The sequence below is a fragment of the Leucoraja erinacea genome, chromosome 40, assembly GCF_028641065.1.
Source record: "Leucoraja erinacea ecotype New England chromosome 40, Leri_hhj_1, whole genome shotgun sequence".
Taxonomy (NCBI): domain Eukaryota; kingdom Metazoa; phylum Chordata; class Chondrichthyes; order Rajiformes; family Rajidae; genus Leucoraja; species Leucoraja erinaceus.
In genome coordinates, this window is record NC_073416.1 from 5,459,776 (window position 1) to 5,482,080 (window position 22,305).

At 41.9% G+C, this 22,305-nt stretch overlaps 1 protein-coding gene across 1 annotated transcript; it reads right to left on the reverse strand.

The window, feature by feature from the left end:
• Window positions 1–317: 317 nt before the first annotated feature.
• On the reverse strand, window positions 318–22,088 carry pa2g4a (proliferation-associated 2G4, a). The gene is given in 13 exon segments (XM_055664539.1): window positions 318–1,612; window positions 2,578–2,637; window positions 3,691–3,818; window positions 4,527–4,621; window positions 4,832–4,965; window positions 6,047–6,125; window positions 9,091–9,169; window positions 10,162–10,234; window positions 10,920–11,012; window positions 12,731–12,800; window positions 13,443–13,548; window positions 14,191–14,319; window positions 21,935–22,088. Coding segments are annotated over 13 exon segments (1,197 nt in total). The 5' UTR covers window positions 22,020–22,088; the 3' UTR covers window positions 318–1,546.
• Window positions 22,089–22,305: the final 217 nt, after the last annotated feature.

Consider the following 22,305-nt stretch of genomic DNA (forward strand, 5'->3'; position numbering starts at 1 on the left):
CATATTTTGAGTATCAAAAGCAGATGGTAGGCACTAACAATGCCAGATCACTCCCAGCAGCTGCTCCAGGGTCAGTGCCAGGGCAACAACAGATGAACAAGGAAGCATTGCTGCCTGCAAAGGTCATGCGCACCAAGTGGTAGCAGTGTGGTGCAATCACAAAAGAACCATTATAATCAACAGCAATGGACAACACCAATAAAGACTGGGAATCATCCATTATGACCAGGATCACATTACACCAAGGGTCCTTTAATGACTGGAAGGTATTGCAGCCAATGGCAGGGGACATGAAGCAAGACAAACCAAATGCAGGATTAATATTGACTTATTTATTTAATCCCCACAGTGACCCAAAACAAATCATGGTATTACACTGAGCTCCTATCTCACACACACACACACAGAAGTCATTGACGGTAAGTAAGGGCTGGCAAAACAAGAGTCCTTATTCTAGTTTGGTATGCTATTTTTTAGTTTTTTTTAAATAAAAAAAGGTAGGGACAGCATTTTCAAATATCAACAGAATACTGGCCAATCTTCAAAAGAGACAGAAATCAGACAGAACCACACAATTCATTATATTATATAAATCTGCATCAATTCAGCCTTTGCTCACAAGTACACTTCCAATCCTGCAATTCAGGCCTGTAAAATGTAAATTCCCTCTTCCCCAAAAATATGAGAGAGAAAAAAATAAAACATTTCACAGTACAGAAACAATGTACATGGACTCCGAACTGGTCTATTGTCAATTGTTATTTGGCCCATTACGCACAGAGGTTCAGAATTAATCTTGGTATTAATTTTAAAACAAAATATTCCCAGCCTCTTGGAGATTGCGAAAAACTTCTGAATTACTTGGTATAGGTAATAATAGCTTTGCATGTACTTTTTTCAATTTATCCTGAGCTGTTTCGAGTCTACAGAAAACTCTACTGGAGGAAAGATTACCAGCAATCGCAGCATTTTTTATTTATAACCACAATAGGTAACGGGGAGAATGGCAATATTTCATAAAACTGGATACAAAAGGTGGTGGAAAATGTTGTCTAATAATCTATACAGTTTAAAAATGTTTTGGAAACTCTGCCCTATTCCACTCACCCCAAGATCTGAGCAAAGAGCATTAGATGACTATAACACCGTCTCAGTAAGCAGTAATAGCCAACAAGTTGGATGACTAAACAAACACCCGAGGGAAACTACTGCATAGCAAAAAAAAGGCCTTGGGCTGGGGTTAGAGTTAAACAGCTACCTTTAAATCTTCTATACCAATTACTCTCATTGCCATATGTTCTTGCTTGGATAAAAAATATAAAACCATACAAATAGCACAAAGATTTTTTTTGTTTTTTTATTTTTTTTTGAAGTAGTCTGCAGTCATAAATGCGAGTCTTGTGGTCCTCCCTCAGTGTAAGAATATAGGAGCTGGTGAAAAGGGTCCCACAAGCTGTACACTAAACAGCTGGGGGCTGGAGCTCGCCATCAGGTACAGACAGTATGTCAAAGGTCAGGTTAGTTCTGGGGCTATGGTTACGAGAGGTCAGTCTCCAGTCTCGTTCTCCTCATTGGTGCTGCCAGTGGTGGCAGGGAGTCCACACTGGGAAGCCTGGAGATGAAAGATATACAAGTGGATTAAATTACTGCGGGACAAACGCATGCCATTTACCACCACAGCTTTTAGGGAGAGCGGGAGGAGGAGCCCATCATATTGTATTTAAGAGCTTTTACTCACCAAATAGAGTCAGAGTCATACATCGTGGGAACAGGCCTTTTGGCCCAACATGCATCATCTACACTAGTGCCATCTGCCCATGCTAGGCCCATAACCCTCTAAACCGGTCCTATCCATGTACCTGTCCAAATGTCTCAAATGTTACGATAGTACCTGCCACAATTTCCTCCTCGTTCGATATAACCACCAACCTTGGTGTAAAAAATTTACCCCTCAAGATTCCTATTAAATCTTCCCCCCCTCACCTTAAACCTATGTCCTCTGGTTCTCGATTCTCGTAGGCAAAAGACTGTGGATTTACCCGATCTATTCCTTTCATGATCTTGTACACTTCCGTAAGATCACCCCTCATCCTCCTGCACTCCAAGGAATAAAGTTCTAGCCTGTTCAACCTTTCCCTATAGCTCAGGCCCTCGAGTCCTGGCAACATCCTCGTAAATCTTCTCTGCACACTTTTCAGCTTGACAACATCTAAATATTGGATTCACAATTGGAGTCTCCATCACAATTTTCAATCTTTTAAGAAGAACAAATGGATGCAGAATTCGCTGTAGATTATTGTATTGGGAGTAAATGTTTTTTTCCCTTCATTCCATATCATTATAATACATTGCGTTATTTAGCCCAAAAGCTCCATTTATCTGAAACGTATGTGCAGCAAGGCAAAGCTACATATTGTCACTTTGTACATTTCTCCCAAGAAATTGGCACGATTATAAATTTCTACATGGAAGATTAATTCGAAGATAGTTTCTACAATGTAAAGAACAAAGTCCACTTGCAGGAACTGAAATGAAAGCAGCTGCATTATCTCTGAGCTCTCAAAACATGCTACGTACCACCTTCTTCTTCTTCCTCCTCTTCTGATTCCTTCGGCTCACAGAACTTTGAATCAGGGCCTAGAAAGGTGATTTAAAAAGATGAACTTGAATGCAAGTTACAAGAGGCAGGACAAAGAGCAAAAGATGGTGAGACACACCAACTTGTACATCAATAAATATTTTAGGCATAATACTAAAATATAGTCATAAAAAGGGTTATGGAGTTTGCAAATGTTCCCTGTGACCAGGTGGGTTTCCATTGTGTGTTCCTGATGTGCTGACTGCTAGGTTCATTTTTTATTGAAAATTAACCGCTGAGGATTGATATGGGAATCAGAATAGACTTGATGGTAGACGAGAGAAAATAGGTCACGTGGAAACACATAGGGGAATGAGATAGATTGGATTGCTTCAAGAACGCAGACTCATTTTATGCATTCCAACAGGATGTGGTCATTGTTGGCAAGGTGCATAATTTATTGCTCTTCCTTATTTATCCCCTGAATAGTTTGCTGGGCCATTTCATATGGAAGCATTAACATTGTGGTTGATTCCTACGTATTTGGAGCGCGTATAGGCCAAACCAGATTAGACAGCAGATTTGACATCTTTGTACCAATGCATTTTTATGGATAGGAATTCAGTAACAACTATAACTCTAACATAATTTATGATTACTTTCTTTCAAAAAAGTAAAATCTACTGGAATTGGGAATTTTCTCAAACTGGAAATTTGGGAATCTATGACTAATAATCGCAAAGTTATTAGACTACAATGAGTCAATGTTGGTTTTGCTAACCTTCAACTCTTCCAATTGGGTTTCCATTTATCATACAGATTGAAAACTTAGACCCATCAACTCAGCCAACAAAGGGTGCGATAAAAACAGTAACCTTCGTTTCAGAGGTTACTGAGGGTTAATTTAATCCCAAGTTAGAGAAAGAAATCAATGCAAAACCCTAAGTATTAGATCCCGATGAAACTGAGGATCACAAATGCTGCAAGCAGAATGGGTTAAAATAAAAAGATGCCTCAAGGCCAATATACAACTTTAAAGATTTTTTGCATTTTGAAATCTGCTTTTGATTGCAGACGAAATTGAGAAAAAAGGGGTTGTTTTCATAACTTGCCTTCAGGTCAGGGTCCTTAATGTCCAATTCAGACTTGTAAAGTTCATTTTCAAATATTCCACTGGTGATTCTCATGGGACCATTTGGCATGAGCAGGACTGTGAACTTAAACTGAGCCACAAACTCCCCTAAGGAAGCACAAAGAACAGACATCAGTGAGGCAAAAAGCATGATTTCAAATTCAGGTATCAATAAATGACAACATTTCAGGTGTTAAATGTCCCCAGTATTTAATCTAACAAAATTACAACTCCACCAATGCTTCCAAGGATCAGTTACAAATGTACCACTTGAAAATAAAATTTAAAATTTCAACACAGAACAGGAAAACTTGGGAGGTACAGTAGCCAAGGTAAAAGAAGCCCCCTCCTGGAAAGTGTGAGATTCTGCATTGACGTAACCAGAAGTGAACAACCTAATCATTTGTGGATTAAGCTCAGCACATGAATAATGGCAGAAACAAGAACCGGCAGGTGCTGATTTATAGCAAAGATAGACACAAAGTGCTGGATTAACTCAGCGGGTCAGGCAGCATCTCTGGAGAAAAAGGATTGATGACGTTTTGGGCAGGGGCCCGAAGAAGTTTGAAGAAGGGTCCCGACACAAAATGTCATCCATCCTTTTTCTCCAGAGATGCTGCCTGACCCACTGAGTTACTCCAGCACTTTGTGTCTATCACATGAAGAATCTGAAGCTGCCAGCAGTCACAGAATATATATTCAACATGGAGTCAGCAGGGAATAAAATGGTCACTTATTGCAACAGGGAATACCATTGCAGTTTAACAAATTATTCAGTGTTGTCATTCACAACATTCAGGATTCTAAGGAGCATACCTTCCTTCTCATAGAGTACATTGAATGGCTGTAGAAGCTCATGCTTTGCGCACTCCATAACTCCCATTCTGGCTTTTTTCTCATCTTCAAATGCCCTTTGAAAAGAAATTTTTGTTTTATCAGCATCCTAAAGCAGCTGCAGTTGCAATTCTTAGGTTTCAAGTTTGAGGGAAATACAACTATTTCACATTGAATAGAACGGGTCAATAGAAGTATGCATATTACATTGATTTAGATCAAATGAAGTAATACCAATGCCATCCCAGGTTACATGAAGTAACAACCACATGCTCGATTAGGCTTACCTCAGAGTGAAGGGCATTGCATCAAACCGCCTTTCAACCTCACTAAAAAAGGCACGAGAAGTCTTCATTTTCAAACCATATTGTTGTGTTGGGTCCCTCTTATACACAGTTGTTCTTTGACCAGCATCTTTTGCCTAAAGACATACGCAAGTTAAGGAGCTTGTTTTCAAACATATGCATGCTCGTTGGCATTTTAACAGGTTCAAATCCATTGACCTTCACCCCATATCCCAGCTGGTTCAAATCTGTCATTTCCCTCCCTCTGTTGGAAACCAAAGAAATCTAGGTGCACATTTAGTAAACACATATACGCTCCACAGCAATCTTTAGCCTAGACTGCACTCCATGGTAGATGTACATACACATCATTACTGCCCATACACAACATTTAAATTGATGGCAAAAACTCACTGTCTCACGCCTGCAATATATTAGCATTTTGGCACTACATGTACAAAGCCATTTATTTCACTTTCACAATTCCAACGACAGTACATTGTCATTTATCTGGAGTTTATGCAACAGGCAAATAATTCATTAAATTGCTTAACATTCTTAGACTGCCCCCATCTGGCTGAGCAAAGTGATTGGAATTGAAATGGTAGCCAAGCCCAGGCTAGGTGTAAAAGTCGAGGCATAGCTTACATAAGATTCTTTGTTTTTTTATGAAAATAGAGTCAAACAGAGAATTTTATTTCAAGTGTTGAGCAAAATAGGTGTGAAAAGACATATTTAGCTTTACATTTATACAAAGGTTGTGCAGTTATAGGCTGCTAACATTAACATCCTCTTTGCAGATTTAGCACTTCACGTGATTGCAAGTACAGTCATCCATTTGATTTTTGCTGCATTTCACAGTAATACCATTTAGCCATCAGAAATAGAACTGTAGTACCAAATATTGATATTTAAAACGGTGAGGAGATGACATATAGTTTGGCAATTTATTACTGCGCAATGGCGAGTTTGTTTTAGATGGACACAAAGTGCTGGAGTAACTCAGCGGGACAGGCAGCATCTCTGGAGAGAAGGAACGAATGGGTGACGTTTCGGGTCGAGACCCTTCTTCAGACTTTGCTTTGCTTTGTTTGTTTGTTTTAAGCAATTCTCGCACAACCCTCCATTCCCCATGGATGCTGGAAGGCTGAGAGTAAACTTTCCATTCCAAGCCCAAAATAAAACAAACTCATGGCCTGTAATGTACCAACTCCTCACCTTGCCTTCTCCGGTGCTGATTAATACGTCAACGGCATAAACTTCATGTACTTCAAATGCTGTCTTTTCATGATCTTTCCTTTACAAGAAAATGAGCACAGTCAGACCACCACTGATGGAAGAGTAGGATTAGACTCAGTAACACATTAGGATAGGGAAAGGAAGCAGTATAGACTTAAATGGTTGAATGATTCATTTCTATGCATCCTATCCAATCTTGGGAATAATTTCAAGGCACACCACTATCCAGAGAAACTCGCTCTGCGAAAATATCATCCACATAGTGTAACGCTCTTAAAATGGATTAGTATTTTCTTTTGACATTCACTCTCACTAGTAACATGTAAACATGATTTAGATGCTGCAGCAAGGCAGTACTCAACATGGGACTAATGTGGGCAAATGGGAATGGCATAGATAGGCATCATAGTTGGCATGGAGGTGAGCCAAAAGGACATTTCTGTGCTCTATGATTTTACTTAGTGTAAATTCTTGTCCATGCCCTTATTGGCACATCGAAAAGTCCTTCACAACCACCACAGTAACAATTAAAGCACCACCGCTGTTCACAATGCTCGCAAACAACCCTTCATGACTAGGTGCTATTGACAGGTCAATGTCACCTTGAAGATAATTTCTTTAAAGAATCTTATTAAAAACTAGACTAAGTGGGTGCCTTTGGGTCCCGGTCCCTCAACACAACCCATTCCCCCACTCACCCATAGCCCCCCAACTGCGCAAGCGCGGCTCATTTCCTCAGCCCTCAGCACTCCCTCCTCTTCATCCTCCCTCTTCTTTCCCCTCTCCTCCCCCAATCCCTCCCTCTCCTCCCCCCCCACCTATCTCCCTATCCACCACTCCTCACCTTCCCCTATCTCTCCCCCCAATATCCCTTCTCACCTCCTGACTGCCCTCCTCTCCCTCTATTCCCTACTCCCTACCTCCCCCCTCCTCTCCCTCTATTGCCCCTCCTCCCCACTCTCCCTGCTCGCCTCCTCAGGAACTCGAGGTTGCCGCTCCTCTCGCTCCTTGCGTGCCCATAGCAGCAGCAGCCGTCTGCCTCAGAGCCCAGGCCTCGGAGTTGCCTCAGCCCGCCGCACGAGCCCGGAGCAGCAGCAGCAGCCATTGGCCTCAGAGCTAGACTCAGCACCCCGGATCCTCAGCGCGGCCTCTCCCCGCCGCCCGGAGCCAGCAACTGCCACCCGCAGACACAGACCCAGCTCCAAGGCAGTGGATCCCCGCGGGCCTGGTGGAGAGACAGCCTCAGAGCACAGGCCCCAGATCGTCGGCCTAGCCTCCCCCCGCCCCTGGAGCCGGCCGCTGCTTTCCGCAGACGCAGCCCCAACCTCACCCGCTAAGGTGGCGGATCCCCGCGGGCCCGGAGCAGTGGTAAAATACTGTTTTTAAAATCTTACCCGTGTCACCGTTGTGAAAAAAAGATGGCAATCTGAATTCTGGTAAGGCCCCAACTGCACAGACGCTGCCGAGGACCCGCTGCGTGCCCTTTGTGATGCCAGTAATGACGTGCACGGGAACTCACCCCCAACTGTGCATGGCAGGGGTGTTGTTTTAAGTTTATTTATTTATTTATTTTTTATAAACGTTAATAACCTTTAAAATATACCAACAACCTGAACAAAACTTATTTTATTTACACCACAGAACAATGGTGCGTAAGGTGGGCCAAATATAGTAGCGCTATCATGTACTGTTTCTGCGCAAATAGAGGTACAACACAAACCTTTAAACGAGAATAACTTTTAAAATGTACCATCAATCTGCACAAAACTTGTTTCATTTACACCACAGGAAAATGGTGCATAAGATGGGCCAAATATAGTAGCGCTATCATGTACTGTTTTTGCGCAAATGGAGGTACAACACAAACTTTTAAACGGTAATGACTTTTAAAATATACCATCAATCTGCACAAAACTTGTTTCATCTACACCACAGGAAAATGGTGAATAAAGCGGGGGGAAATTGTAGCGCTATCGTGTACTGTTTTTGCGCAAATAGAGGTACAACACAAACATTTAAACGTTAACGACTTTTAAAATACACCACCAATCTGCACAAAACTTGTTTCATTTACACCACAGGACAATAATGAGCAAGGTGGGGCAAAAATTGTAGCGCTATCGTGTACTGTTTTTGCGCAAATAGAGGTACAACACAAACCTTTAAACGTCAATAACTTTTAAAATATACCATCAATCTGCACAAAACTGGTTTCATCTACACCACAGGACAATGGTGAATAAGGCAGTGCAAAAATCATAGCGCTATCGTGTACCGTTTTTGCGCAAATAGAGGTGCAATGCAAACCTGCAGATAACGAGATGAGAATTTTAGTTATATTATATATATAGTCCAAGTGGGGGTCGGGTCACGACGTCATACGGGAGGGCAATCCTTCCCATGTTGGGGGGGTCAAAAATCTCACTCTCTCCTTACTCCCCTTGAAGCTGCTGATCCCATTGTCTCTCTGTCACCTCTACCTCCCTCTCCTTTTCCCTACCCTCAGTCACTCCCTCCCTCACCTCTCCCCTGTCGCACTCCCACCTCAATAAAGACAATGTTTAAATAACATTTCTTCTCCCATCACCCACTCCGTCAACTCTCAGAGCTTCTGTATTGGCAGCAGAGATCACCTTGTGATGTCATTTTCGGTTTTCGGAATCTTCATGGCACGTTGTGTAAATGAGATCCCATTGTGATTGGACGACTGTGAGATGCCATTGTGACATCATCACTGGAGGCTGCTAGAAAAGTCGCACTTTCCAAGGCAGTTAGTATTTTCAAAGTTGGCTTTTTAAAAATGTTAAATATCAATAACGAGAACTATAACATTAAATGTGAAAAACTTGATACCAACGACCACAGGAAAAAGTTGAGTAAGATTCGGCAAAAAAATTTGCGCTATTGTGTACCGTTTTGGCGTCGTTCCTTGATCTCACAGACAGACAAACAAGACAAGACTTTTAGTATAATAGAGATACATCAGTTCATTTGAAATGAAAAGCCAAACTTTCAAAACTTACTTTTGCTGATCTGTGGGGTTCTGAATGATTGTTTTCTCCCCATCAATAACATGCTGTTTGAGTTGGTGTGACAGCATACCTGAACAGAAATAATTGCAACTGAGATTGTGGTTTGAAATCACCTGTCTGCCCCAGCCCAAATCTTAAAATGTCAAAAAAAAAAAGAAAAAGAAAACCGATACTGATCGAGAAATCACTCCCACGATTTGAGGAAGTCATCCTCAAAATTGTTCGTACAAATTTGATTTTCCCCAAGTAGATTAAAGATCTCCCCCATAATTACTAATATACCCATTATATGCACCTCTTGTTTCTTCATATATACCACACCATAACTGTCAGAGGACCAAAGACAATGCACACTAATGTTTGCTGCTCCCTGCTTTTCCATTGCTCCAAAACAGATTTAATTCGGAACTATCTACTAGCTCAACATCCTTTCTAACTACTGTACTGATATCATCACTTATTAACAGAGCAACCCCTCCACCTTTACCTTCTTGCCAGTCTTTATTGAATGTCGACTGTCCTGGAATTATTAATTACTGCCGTTGTTCACTCTCCAAACAGTGGGTAAACTGAATTTACTGCTTCTCAATTCAGGTGCACTCATCCTTGTAATGTAATTAATACTTCTGTGAAAGGGGTCTGAATGAGAATAACTCCATTCACAAAGCCCATATGCAGCCACCAGACAAATTGAGGACCTTCCTGCATTATGTTGATACTACTCCCACTTGCAAAGTACGAATGCTCATCATATACAGTGGATATGGCATTCTTCACACTTTCATGAGAGAGTATTCCCAGTTGCTGGACAAAAAGTCCACTGTGTGTGAGGAAAGTGGGAAGTTTTGTTTTTAGGAATGAAAAACGATACAGTAATGTTTACCCAATCAGCTGAATCAGAATTGGACATCTCAACCTTCTATTGGACGTGCATCATATAGGACTGGATGGCATTCTTCACACTGAGAGCCTTTCCCAGGCTTCTGTCACTGGAGGTGTTCTGATTTGTTTTAGGAATGAAAATCAATAACATTTTTTTCAACAATCAGAATGGACATCCACCTTCTATAGTGCAAAGTCAAGACTGAGCAATCTTGTTTCTGGCTTCCACTTGAATTTAGGTTACAAGGAAACTCTCCAAATAAAACCACATATCAAAGTCAAATAAGAAATTATGGCTTCCAACAATGATTTATTGAATAAAATAAAACCACTAAATATAGACAGAACAATGATTGGTGAAATCGAATACATATTGTAGATAACAAGAAAAATAGGTAACACATGTTCACCATGAATGGCTTTGAAATGGCTACGGGTGAAAAGTTGAAAAACGCTCGAGTTCAACATCTGAAGTTGAAACACAAACAGAAGGAAATTATCAATTGATCCAGCCTTGCTTAACATTGTGCTCGGCGACAAGTGCTGCATTTTGATCAGGGTGCACTTTTCTGCGAGTACATGCGGTACAAGTTCACTGGATTTAATGGGTTAAATTACAAAGACAGGCTACATGAGTCTGGCATGGATTCCTTGATCAAAGAGTTTTGTTTGACTTGTATCCCTTAATTAAGTGTTAATGCCTTGTTTGGGTGCAGGAAAAATATTTTCCCAGGCAGGGGGAAGGGGGGGGGGGGGGGGGGGGGGGGGGGGAGTGAGAGAAGAATCAAGAACAAGAGATTAGGGTAAAAATGAGGATTAGTAGCTAATGGTTAATAAAATGGTTAGTAGCTTCTGTGCCCAATGTTAGCAAATATATTTGATTCACTGGGGCAAACAATGCTTGTTTTTTTTTTAATCTCCTTTTTCAACAACCTTACCTGATTGCCAGGTTTTACTAGCCGCAGAGCTGCTTCTGCACAATAGTGTGCAGCTTTAATGACATCAGCCTTGCGCCCGGATACAGGGCTATCCTGCAAAAGAAAGTATTTTGATTAATGAAAAGCAAGACCAAACAAATTTAAAGCAAATGCAATACGACCCAAAAATTATTTCTACCAAACTTCTTAAGGCTCAGGCTAAATTAAAATTGGACATCATTTCAGTTTGGCCATTCCTGTCATTTATAAAGGGGAAAATGTGTCCAGAATCTTTAAGAAACCATTCTCAAATTATATTTATTAGGAATCTAAAGAGACTCTGCATGGCTCCAATAGGATTTTAGATAAACCCAGATTGAAAATAGATTTATTCCTACTTAAACAAAAAATATGCTGTAAGTTATGACTGCATGCTACTTTTAGTAAACTCAGTACAATTCCATCAACCTCTTAAATAATGGGTTGAAAAAATATTAAGGCACAACAGTGCTCCAGCAATACACTCATTATATTGGCATTAGTCATGGGAAATGATTTACATTTGATGACTTCCTGAAGTGATCAAAGGTATGGTTGTTAAATTTGCAGAGGACGCAAAAATAGACAGGAAGCAAGTTGCAAGAAGGACAAGCAGCCCACCAAAAGGGATGGATTGTATAATGGGCATAAAGTGGCAAATGCAGCATAATGTGGGAAAGTTGTCTATTTTGGCAGTAATAACAAAATAGCATATAATCTAAAATGGCAAAAGATTATAGATCTCAGAGTTGCACAGAGTTTGTATGATCTGCAAAAGGTCGGCAGATCGTCCAAGTAATTGACATATGATAGTGATAGTTTAGTGATAGGAACAATTAATACAAATGTTACACAAAAAAGCTGGAGAAACTCAGCGGGTGCAGCAGCATCTATGGAGCGAAGGAAATAGGCAACGTTTCGGGCCGAAACCCTTCTTCAGACTACATTAATACAAATGTTTGGAAGCCAAACTGGAGAACATTTATATAGGGCACTGCTGAGACCACAACTGCAGTTATTCCCCAAAACATTGCATACATCTCATCTGCAACTTGCACACACAGAATACCAGACTTTTGAGTCTGATATTCAGTCTAATTCTTTTAGAATTTTGAAACCAACCCTCCCCATCACTACAAATGTTCATTCAAAACAGCAGGATAAATGGTGATGATCAGACTAGAGTGGGGAATTCTAAGAGCATAGCTGTTCAGTCAGCACTAGAGATTCATAACATCTGGGTTTATGGATAGAGATCAGTCACTTTATTTTTTTTAAATCATTGCTGAGTTCTTAAAATGTTAATTCATTGTGGAGCATATTCAGAGTCAGCTTCTTATGCCAAGAGATGGCAGGAATGACACTTGTACCCATAATTATCACCACGTTGAGCAGCTGCACCGTTGCGGAGAAGCTCTGAGGAAGACAAGTTTCCAATTCCCCTTCCTCTCTTCCTTGAGCAGACAGGCAGGTGTCCGCCACCTGTTATTGAGTCGTTTTAAGCTACTATTGCAAAAGGCCTGGCAACAGATCATTTACTTTCTCTGCTCTCAACAAGACAGATTTTTATTTTTATTTTTAAATGAACAGGGAATTAAGTGACTCAATTTGCAGCAAGATTCTTTTTTAAAAGTTTGAGCTGAAAATGAATTACACTTATGCTGCCAAAATCTATCTCAATAGTCTAAGCAGCCCCATTAACCAGAAGGCAGAGAACATTCCTTTCTATACAGCTAGAACATACCTCGGATATCGCAACAACCTAACTGCTTGTACTCCAGAAATGAACATACCTTGCTGACACCAAGAATAAAACTGTGCGCCACATTCGCAATGAATCCATCCACATGGACGCCCAAATCACTGTTGGGAAGGGGGGGGGAAAAAATAGCATAAATGTCATCTGCAACTTGTACACACAGAATAGAGTGATATTCAGAGTTCTTTTATAATTCTGAATCAAACCCTCCCATCACTACAAATATGCAAGTGAAGAATGCACAGGAGCTTCCTCCATGAGAAAAATGGTAAAAACAGTATTAAAAATGACCCAGGGTGCCCATCAGTCAAGGCTTGGATAGGGCCACTACAACTTATTCCTTGCCTCTGGATTTCAAAGAGGAATGGAGAGAACAAAGGGGAAAAAATGAAGTGAATCAGTGTTTCCCAAGGATCAGTGAGCAGTAACGACTGCTGGAAAGTGGGTGTATGAATGTCAAGCACGAAATGGATCAAAACTCCCCGCTGTTCTTCCAACAGTATTTGGAATCCTTTACTCCCACCCGAACATTCATACTTGATTTAACATCTCATATGAAAGATGGCATCTCTGAATTATTCCCCACTTCTTCAGTTCCATACTGAAGTGCCATGGTAAATGGCATGCTAAAATCCTGGAGTAAGACTTGAAGCCACAACCTTCTGACACATGATGCGAGATACCTAGCAAATCGGGTTAACATTAAAGACATCCTCAAAGGTTTATAAACATGAAAATGTACTTACATTTTAACAAGATCATCCTCCTTCAGGACATAGTCAGGGTCACTCTTGAGAGGAGAGTAATGGCAGACACAGTTGTTCACTGAGATACACGTGGGAAAGGCAATTCCTTTAAAAAAAAAGGGAAACACAAACCATTTACTCACAAAAAAAACATTAATGTTAATATCAGTCAAATACAAATTGAGCGAATGGTTAAAGACATTAGGCGTCTAAATTTGCTACAAAATTGGCTTGGTGATATGAGGCAGAGAAGAGAGGTGGATGGGTGTTTTTTTGACCAGAAGTCTCTCATGGTAAGCTGATCCAGAGGATTGAGGAGGCATGGGATCCTGTGACTTGATAACCACATCTAAGGAAGAAGAGGGTAGAGGCACTTACACAACCATCATTTTGAAGATTAATTACTGGAGCAAATTTAAGCATTCTTGTATACAAATTCAGTTGGCTTTCTGATGGCTGAGTATTACAAAGACGTTAATTACTCATATTTATTCTGTTTACAACTGCTCACAGTGCCCTCCATATTGTTTGGGACAAAGACCCATCATTTATTTATTTGCTTCTGTACTCCACAATTTGAGATTTGTAATAGGAAAAAAAAATCACATGTGGTTAAAGTGCACATTGTCAGATTTTATTAATGGATATTTTTATACATTTTGGTTTCACCATGTAGAAATTACAGCTGTGTTTACATATGTATGATGCTTCGTCTTAAAAAGGGAACGCAGGATCAAGTGCCACTGACCTTTTTTCATTTCTTTCTCCTTCTTGAAAATTTTCCCCGTTTCCTCCATGATCATTTCATCTCCTTTCTCACAAAGGCTTACGACAGATACATCCACCCTCGCTGCATCTACCAGCATCTTCAAAACACCTGCAAAGGAATATATGTTGGCAACCATTGAGCATAATTCATTAGCTTCATAACAGTGAAGCTTTAATGCCAAAAGGTCTACGTATTCATTGTCTATAGAAATCATATTTGGGGATCTGGACTGAACTGGTTCAGCTAATACTATCCAATTATTCCTATGAGCTAGGAGTGGAAAGCAGAAACCAATAAACATAAGTTGGTGAAAATGCTTCCCTTTGCATCAACTTCATAGCTAATAGCACCAACTGCCAAATGTAACAGCCAAAGAGTAATATTTTAATTAAAAGATTGGGCAATCCTGATGTGAACCACTACCACAGGCTGTGGGAGAGGTCTTGCAATGCAGAGGATGTGCTGTGCGGTAAAGTTTAAAGGTTGCACTCCCACTCTAAATGAAATCTCAACCTAGCTATTTAAGATTTTACAAACAAAGGGGCTTTAGTTCTTTTAAAGGAAAAAGTGCTTAGGTAGCAGCTGCACCAGCCCTGCCACCTGCCTCTAAAATCCTGTTCATTGCCAGTTGTAGAATAACTCGACAGGGAAAACATTTAGTAAATAAAATTAAAGGAAATATAAAATGCAATTCCTTTAACAGCAAAGATGCATCCACTTGAGCCAGCTGCTTCTTTAAAGAAAGACACCTGGGAACAAATGACAATGGAGATCATAGGTTCAAGGAGCAAAATTAGGCCATTCGGCCCATCAAGTCCACTCCGTCATTCAATCATGGCTGATCTATCTTTCCCTCTCAACCCCAGCCTCTTGCCTTCTCCCCATTACCCCGGACCCCGTTACCAATTAAGAATCAGTCAATCTCCACCTTAAAAATATCCATTGACTTGGCTTTCACAGCTGTCTGTGTCAATGAATTCCAGATTCACCACACTCTGGCTAAAGAGGGTTGCAACAGAAGAAATAAAGGAGGCAGGCTGGGGCGTATGCACAGATCAAAACAAAGCCGCCCAATTTAGAGTCAAACTAAACCTTCTAATTCATTTAACTCTTAATTAAATGCAGTCTAATCCATAGCTCAATCCATAAAAAGCTTCAGTGAGCAGGTAAGTCAAGCGAACAATACAGAGATTAGATTTGTCCTGTTTTTATTATTCCAGACGTAGCAGGTTAATTTTCCTTATTCTGGTTCTTTTCACTGTTCTGTACTGGTGCAGCACGACTCGGAACAGGACTAGCAGTGGAGTACGAGTATGCAGCACCTCACTGGACCCACAGGAATAGTTGCGCCTACTGCAATATAGTGAATCAAACTGGCCAAAGATTGACATTTAGGAAGTCCGAACAGATTGTGAACTTGGCATTCTGCCCAAATATTACAAACACTTCAGCCTAGTCTTCGCATGCTTGGGGTCTGCCATCACTGAAAATGGGGATGTTTACCAAGCCACTCCTCTAGTTAATAGCTTTAGAGCCCATTACTATTTAAAGTTTAGCTCAAATCTAGAGCAGTACATGAAGGCCAATCCAGCAGTCCACGGTTAATAGCATGACATTTCAAAAATGTATTTCTGCAACAGCAAATTATACTAAGCATAACAATAGCAGCAACCTTTCCTCAGTTACAGAACACTTTGCAATGCAAGTGTAACAGTAGCCTTGCAGCCTTCAAGGTAAAATTAAAGTTTAAATGCTGGCTTCATGCCAGCTGCTATCCTGCATCACCCAAACAAAGCCAAATCAATGCAATACTATCCCCTTGACACAGTTTCACACCACATCTCCAAAGTCAAATTCATTCTTGCAGGAAGCAGAATCACTGCATTATTAGCCAAAAGAGAGTGGAACAAAGGTGATTTAAGAAATTTACAGCCTCAAAATTGCTGTTTTCTGTTGTTGCCCATAAGCATTTAGTACTAATGTTGACAAAGGATCCTGGGCTCCCTGCATCCAGTGAATATTGGAGAGAACAGTGATATTGGTTTTATCATTTCAGTGAATTGAGAATTTTTCTGAGACGCAAACTGGTGGCAACTTCCCAGTACCTCAGGGAGACTGTTGCAGGTAGTTCAGGTCTCAGATCATACAAGAGTGCAGGGAATAGTGCTGTCCAGTACAGCAATTGGCCTGTAAAATGCCCTTAATGTGTCGGATACAAAAAGTGGGATAACATGGAACTAACATACAGGTGGCATGTTGGTTGGCATGGACTCGGTGGGCTGAAGGGCCTGTTTCCACACTGTATTTCTAAAGTAAACTAAACAATGACTTTTGTGACAGATACAAGGTCTTGACCTACAATGGTCCAAGGATTGTGCTGACATATTGAAAGCGGTGTTGAAGTTCAATTGGATTTGTCTTCTTTTTTTAAAATAGCCACAATTACACAATGAGGTGCCCTGTAATTTGCCAATCTGCCTCTGCTGTTCAACATGCAATCCCACAATAAAGTTTAAGACACTTGAAAAATGTGGACCATTTCCTACATCGCAGGCGCCACCTGTTGAAAGGCAGGCGTAGATTTGCGTGAAGTCAATGGAGTAGGAAATCCACAACCTTCACATTCAAAGCTTCCATTCTAATCTTTGCTTGTACCTAAATAGCAAGTATACTTAAACTAGCATAAGATCACCTGAATACCAGCATTTACCATTGAATTGTTACACTTGTATTGTGATTAAACTCCATAGCACCTTGAAACAACTCCAACTTAATTATTTGTAGTCATCTATGCAAGATAGATGAGATGGGATATTACTGTTACGCAAGAGGGAGGATGTTGAGCAATTTTAGTTTTAAGATTTTTATTAAATGATGTATTAACCAGAACACATGTATAAATCTGCAGAAAGTAATGATTAGTTACCACTGAACAACTGCTCTACTACTGAATATGGTAGCCATATTTTGCCGATTTCCCTGTCTCTCTCTTCCTTATATATGGCGTGGATTCCAAATTTTGGCAGTCCTCCAATACTTTGTCCAAGTGATAACTCTTCATACAATAATGAGACTGTGGATGGGGGGGGGGGGGGGGGGGGGGGGGGGGAGTGGTTAGGGCGCTGGAGAGGTTCCAGGAAAAGGGTTTACATATGCAAGGTCAAACTTGTCTTTAACTGTCATTTGATTATGAAGATTTCATGCAGGAATAAATGATGTGACAAAAAGGAAGTTTGCTGCTTTCTTCTATTGACATACCAAAGATCACTTAACCGCGGCTGGAGCCTTGATCTGTATGCTTCAATTACAGATTGTTTTCAAAAGGAACAAAGACTTCAGTTTATATGGTATCTTTCACAACACCAGGACATCCTGAGCCACTTTACAGCCAATGAAGTACTGTTGCTGTTGTAATTAGAAAACAATCAAACTCTTGGGCACAGCGAGAAATGACCAAACAATCTGTTTTAAGTGACTGCAAGATAGGACACCAAGAACCATTTGTAGCTCTTGTATAGGCAAGAACTGCAGATGCTGGTTTAAATCGAAGATAAAACACAAAATGCTGGAGTTACTCAGTCTGAAGATGGGTCTCGTCCCGAAACGTCACCCATTCCTTCTCTTCAGAGATACTGCCTGCCCCGCTGAGTTACTCCAGCTTTTTGTGTCTAACTCTTCTTCAGAATAGGCCTATGAGACATTTAAAACAAAATCCATATGTCCAAAATTGCAGCTTGCACTCAATCTAATATTACATCCAAAGAACACCACTTCCAACAGTACACCTCGTACCATCTTAACTATCATGGGGCTGTCCACAGTTGCTTTTAACCAGAAAGTCTGTTTTCTCTACACGTCCTCAGGGAGGCTAATTTAGTAGCCAGATGCAGATACAACCTCTGATAACAGCCAACTTGTCAATCAGCACCCCGCCCTCCAACCCGAAAGCTGAGATGGTGAATAAAGGGAGGAAAGGACAGTTATTTACAACTGAAGCCAATCCACTCCTTAATAACCATGCATAGGTGCTTCCTGCATTCATTAAGGGATTGCAATCAGAAGACCCCTGAGCAGTTTTCTTCCAATTCATACTGAGAAATGCAGATGTGTCAATTTTTCTAGCAAGGCTATTACACGAAAACTGGATACAAAACCCAAACAAACATTGCCTATGAAGAAACTCTTACAAGGGCACTCCTTAATTCAGTTCAAACCATGACCATAAACCAACTTACTGCTTATGGCTAAATTTGCTTCACTTATCCCAGATCACCAATGTGATTATGTTGTCAAATTAATTATGAGCACACTAACGGAATTCAAGGAAATCAGGTTGTCGGAGTGTATGGATTGCAATAACCTCAACAATTTGCACCCAAAGACAAATGCTTTAAAAAACAAGGATAAATCACGACCCCTAAAGAATAAAATGCAAAAATCACATGACACTAAAATCACTAACCTAGAGGCTCCAATAGTTTTATATGGTCCCGCCATCCTGTCTAGTTAAGTTATTAGACCTACTGAACTGTTACAGATTTGCAGCAAACCTCAAGCTTGAAACAGAGCCGAGAAACAAACATATATAAAAAGCCCGTCTGACAACATGAGACACGACTCGAGTGCAATTGGTCTCTTTGTTCAGTTTTATCCAGAAAGCATTACTTTTGCATGAAAGGTATTTATTGGCAGCAGGTAATAAAGTTAATAATTAAACCATGAATTCTGATAAGTGAATTTTGCAATAATTGATAGTGGGCAATATGGCAAGTTAACAATTTTATGATTTTATACAGCAAACGTCTGTCCTTCCACGTTCAACTTCAACTAAGTAGGAACCTCGTCAAAACCTCTGACTACGGTCATGATTCCCAGGCTTCTGCACACGTTCCATCACTAAACTTCCAGGACACCGCATAATTTAAAACTAAAATGAAAACAGAAAGCACACAGCAGGTCAGACAGCATCTGTGGAAAGAGAAAAAGGGGTTTCATCTCAGGTCAAAGATACCGTTTAACCTGCTGAGTGTTTTCACCATTCTCTGTTTTATTTAAGATTTCCAACATCTGCACTTTTATTTGTAATTTAAAATTAGTCGGGCCAATTTTTTCAACATAAATTTTTCATAGCACAATGGAAGCGCACAAGAGTGTATCAACATTGTGTTTTAAAATAGAATCATTAAAAGAGGTATAACAAAAATTCACTTTCCCCTCCCTCAACATAGAATAAACTATTCCACCACAAAAGGTTCACTGGGCGCCTGTGCAGTTCACGATCACAGCAGCGATAAGAGGGTCTCAATTAGCCTATCCTCATACGATGTAAGGCGACTAACAAGCAATTGGTAAACACTAATTGGAGGCAAACACGATAACTATATGGTCACGCCTGATCAAGAATCACGGGAAAAGTGAAGCTACGGCTTTTTTTTTTTTGATTCCACCCTCTCCCTCGAGCCTCACATCCGCCATGTCATTAAAACCTCCTTCTTTCATCTCCGCAACATCGCCAAACTCAGACCCTCTCTCACACCTCCCGCTGCTGAAAGACTCACCCATGCCTTCATCTCCTCCCGACTGGACTATTGCAACTCACTTCTCCTTGGCATCAGCTCCACTTACATAAACCGACTACAAATGGTCCAGAACGCAGCCCCCGACTCATCACCCACACCAAATCCTGGCATCACATCACTCCAGCCCCCAAACAACTCCACTGGCATCCCATCTCCCACCGGATCACCTACAAAATCCTGATCCTCACCTACAAAGCCCTCCACCATCTGGCCCCCCCATATCTCACTGACCTCCTCTCCCCCTACCAACCCTCACAGTCCCTCAGATCCACATCAGCTGGTCTCCTCTCCATCCACAAGTCCAACCTCCGCAGTTTTGGGGACAGAGCCTTCTCAGGGCAGCTCCCAGGCTCTGGAACTCCCTCCCCCAACTGATCCGCAATTCCGTGTCCCTCACCATCTTCCAGTCCCGCCTCAAGACCCATCTCGTCACCTCTGCCTATCCTTAGCCCCACGTCCCCCTCCCTTTTCATCTGTGCATTAATTGCCTCATATTGTGTTTTGAATTGTATTCTGTCTTTACTTTGTGTACTAGTCATGTCTCTACTATTTATTTCATTCCCCTTACATGTTTTTCCTATACCTGCTAAATTTTTGTAAGGTGTCCTTGAGACTCTTGAAAGGCGCCCATAAATAAAATGTATTATTATTATTATTATTATGGCCCAACAATAGGTCAAATGCATGCAGCAGCAAATGAAATAGATAAGAGGCTGCAGAAAGTAGTGGATAGTGGGTATAGCCCACCCCACAATTAAAAGCAACAAGAAGATGACATCCATCAAAGATCCCCAATCATCCGGGCCATGCTGTCTTCTCGCTACCAACATCGGGCAGGATGTACAGAAGCATGAAGTCCCACACCACAAGGTTGAGGAACAGCTATTTTTCTATAAAGATCAGGTTCTTGAACTAACCTGCACAGCCCGAATCCAACTTCAGCAACAGAACACTACACCTCCACGGACTTACTTATATTTGTTTTTGGAAGTTTGCATCTAGCTTTGCAGTCGTTTTCTTTTCACTGTCTTGTTTAATTTATGTACAATTTATATATAATTTAAGTCAGTCTACTTGCCTTTGATGCTGTTGCAAGCAAGTTTGTCATTGCACCTGTAACCCACGTACTTATGGCATATAAACTCGTCTCGACATTTCGGGTAGAAGTATTTACTCCAATCCATCGTTTTTAAAGAATTAGCCCCTATCTGCGTCTTTGTTTTAGACGCACGTAGTGGAAAAGTGCGATGAGAAATCGGTGCAGATTCACGCACTTATTTTCCCTTGCGGGAAGAGAATAAGCGCGCGGAAAGCTGAGAGAAGCCAGATTCCGGCCCTTCGGCCCATCGCCTCGTGGCCCGACATTTGGAGATATCGACAGTCGCCAAGATATCTTGCACCCTGTGGCGCAGGGGGTAGCCGGATGGGAGTCGGGTCGAGCGTACCGTGGCTGCGGTCCCACTGACGAGGCCTATTCTCTTCCCACGTGCCCACATGGCAGCACTGTGGCTGCGGGAGGGAGGGAGTGAGAGAAGGAGTTCGTGAGGCAGCCCCGCTGCCGAAGCCTATTCTCTCCCCACTCGTCCACATGGCAGCATCGTGCCTGCGGGACGGTGAGTGAGAGGGTTACTGAGTGAGGGAGAGGGAATTAGTGAGGGCCAGCCCCACTGCCGAGGCCTATTCTATTCCCACGTGGCAGCACTGTGGCTGCGGGAGTGAGAGAAGTAGTTAGTGAGAGAGTTAGTGAGGCAACCCCGCTGCCGAAGCCTATTCGCTCCTCACTCGCCCACATGGGGGCACCGTGTCTGCGGGAGGGAGATAGTGAGAGAGGGAGGGAGGAAGGGAGAGAGATCGTGAGAGGCGAGAGTGAGCCAGCCCCGCTGCTGAGGCCTATTCTCTCCACACTCGCCCACATGGGGGCACCGTGTTTGCGGGAGGTAGTGCTGGAGGTAGTGAGTGAGAGAGGGAGTGAGAGAGGGAGAGAGAGCCAGCCCCGCTGCCGAGGCCTATTCTCTCTCCACTCGCCCACATGGCAGCATCAGGGTTCCCTCAGAAACCGCATCGCAAGGCACCACCTGTTGCTTCACGACCCTCCAGCCACCCCCCACGGCCGCTTGATTCTCCAGCTCAGCCTTCGCACTCACGATTGGCGATGTCACCGCCCATCTTGTACTTGGTGACCACCAGATCCTCGGCGATCGTCTGCTCCTGGCTCTCATCGTCCGACATCTTTCCCTCCTGTTACCCACATGCCCCCGCGGGCCGCCCGTCACCAGCCCGCCCTTGTGCCGCGGGTGCTCACGGACCTTGTAGTTTCACGCACCATCCACCGATGAGAGCGACTGCGACACGGAACGACAAACCCCACAAGGCAGCGTGGTCAGTCGCGCATGCGGACCGATGCGTTCTACCCCTGACCGTTGACTGATTTTTGTGTGTGTGTGTTGTGAGTCAAGTGGACTTTTTTGTTCTCCGCCCGCGCCAAAAGAATCAGCGTGTGGAAGAGTGGAATAAC